Source organism: Otolemur garnettii, unplaced genomic scaffold (genome assembly GCF_000181295.1).
Source record: "Otolemur garnettii isolate 467f Iridium unplaced genomic scaffold, OtoGar3 scaffold00018, whole genome shotgun sequence".
In the NCBI taxonomy this organism is placed as follows: domain Eukaryota; kingdom Metazoa; phylum Chordata; class Mammalia; order Primates; family Galagidae; genus Otolemur; species Otolemur garnettii.
The window spans coordinates 6,623,613-6,625,833 of record NW_003852413.1 but is presented as its reverse complement, the minus strand read 5'-3'; the positions used below and the strand labels follow the sequence as shown (position 1 = coordinate 6,625,833).

Here is a 2,221-nt window from a genome sequence, read left to right as displayed (position 1 = left end):
AACCACATGCTGTGCACCATGAAATAATCCTGGCATTCACTGAATGAATGGGTTCTAATCCCAGCCCCATCATGCACAGGGATAGCTCGCTTACCCTCCCTGAGACTCACATAATACTTGCTCTACCCTGCTCTCAATGCTCTGTGAAGTTCAGATGAAGCACATATATGAAGGTGATATTTTCTTTTTCGTTCTTCTTCTTTTTTTTTTTGTAGAGACAGAGTCTTACTTTATCATCCTTGGTAGAGTGCCATGGTGTCACACAGGTCACAGCAACCTCCAACTCCTGGGCTTAGGCAATTCTCTTGCCTCAGCCGAGTAGCTGGGAGTACAGGCACCTGCCACAGCACCCAGCTATATGTTTGTTGCAGTTTGGCTGGGGCTGGGTTTGAACCCACCACCCGTGGTATACAGGTCCAGCACCCTACCCACTGAGCCACAGGCACTGCCCTGGAGGTGATATTTTAAAAAATAAAAAGCATGGGCTGGGCACAGTGGCTCATGCCTATAATCCTAGCACTCTGGGAGGCCAAGGTGGGTGTATTGCCCGGAACTCAGGAGTTCAAGACCAGCCTGAGCCAGAGCAAGACTTCGTCTCTTAAAAAAAAAAAAAAAACCTTGCCAGGTGTTGTAGCTAAGTGGTTAGGGTGCCAGCCACATACCGGGGTTGGTGGGTTCAGCTAAACAACGACAACTACAATAAAAAAAACAGGCAAGTGTTGTAGCAGGTGCCTGTAGTCCCAGATACTTGGGAGGCTGAGGTAAGAGAATCGCTGACCAAGAGTTTGAGGTTGTTGTGAGCTGTGAAGCCATAGCACTCTACCCAGGGTGACATAGTGAGAATCTGTTTCAAAACAAACAAACAAAAAAGCCAGGTGTTGGGCAGCGCCTATGGCTCAGTGGGTAGAGCACCAGCTGCATATATTGAGGGTGGTGGGTTCAAACCCAACCCTGACCAAACTGCAACAAAAAAAAATAGCTGGGAGTTGTGGCAGGCATCTGTGATCCCAGCTATTTGGGAGGCTGAGGCAGAAGAATTACCTAAGCCCAGGAATTTAAGGTTGCTGTGAGCTGTGTAATGCCATGGCATTCTACTAAGGGCAACAAAGTAAGACTCTGTTTCCAAAAAAAAGAAAGAAAAGAAAAATAGCTGGGTGTTGTGCCAGGCAACTATAGTCCCAACTACTCAGGAGGCTGAAGCAAGAGAATAGCTCAAGACCAGGAGTTTGAGATTGCTGTAACCTATGACACCACAGCACTCTACCGAGGATAACTCTGTCTCAAAAAAAAAAAAGAAAAAAGAAAAGTAACAGTGTTACCTGTGCCAAGCCCCATAAAGGGTGTTGTTTCTCCCAGGTGCAACAGCTATGTCACCTGGGATGGAGAGTGGAGACATGGGGAAGGGAAGTCTTGATCTGACGTTTTCAGTGGGTCTGAAAGATTTCCAGTTAAGTCAAGTGGGAAGTGTGGGGCCTGCTTCTCACCACCCACTCCAGGCAGCATCCCTGCCTGCCTCATCCTCCCTCCGTTCTTCCATTGAGCAATGTGACCCAGGGACCTGGCCATGTCCCTTGCCACCTACTTGAACAGCACCAAAGCCTATGGAGAGAAGCTGGGCTGGGATGTGTCCTTTCCAGAATGCTGTCGGGCCCTCCTCTTGCAAAATCTGCATTATGGCCTGTCGGATCCCACGGTATTTTGCTCCGGGGTTATTGTGAGATAGGCGCTCAATCTGAAGCTGGGAAGCAAAATAAAAAAGGTCAGGATAGTGGGGTTGGGGGAGGGGTGAGAAAAAAAATTCAGAAAAGATAAAGAAAGAAACAAAGCACTTTGACAAAATTGCAAGTTGTAAGAACTGCTTTTGCAAGATTGATCTTGTACTCTAGCCTATTGCATGGGAAAAGAGTACCTGGAATCGTATTTTGATGACATCCAAGGGACTGATGAGCGCCCGTGTGACAAGTCCAGACACAGACCCAGCCACTGCCACCTCGACTTTGGAGTTATTCCTGCCTTCTGCTTTGGGGTCATAGCCAACCATCCCTGCTGCTGGCCCATACAATGTCCATCAGCATCAAGCTAAATGCAAGAAACATGGAGTGAACACCAAGGCAAGTTTCTTAGGATCTCTGCTCAAACATCACCTCCTCAGAGCAGCCCTCACCACCTGACCAACTGTCTAAAACAGCACCGGCTTTATTCTTCTTCTTTTTTTTTTTTT

General features: G+C 47.5%; 1 protein-coding gene across 2 annotated transcripts in view; it reads right to left on the bottom strand.

Moving 5' to 3' along the window:
* Positions 1 to 2,221, bottom strand: part of SLC25A19 (solute carrier family 25 member 19) — a 15,293-nt gene that overhangs the window by 10,814 nt on the left and 2,258 nt on the right. For both annotated transcript variants that reach the window (XM_003786586.3, XM_023511064.1), the window contains exons 2-3: positions 1,910 to 2,079; positions 1,583 to 1,738 (exon numbers count right to left, since the gene is read on the bottom strand). In XM_003786586.3, coding sequence (XP_003786634.1) covers positions 1,583 to 1,738; positions 1,910 to 2,041 — 288 coding nt within the window. In that variant the 5' untranslated portion in view covers positions 2,042 to 2,079. The remainder of the gene's footprint in view (positions 1 to 1,582; positions 1,739 to 1,909; positions 2,080 to 2,221) is intronic.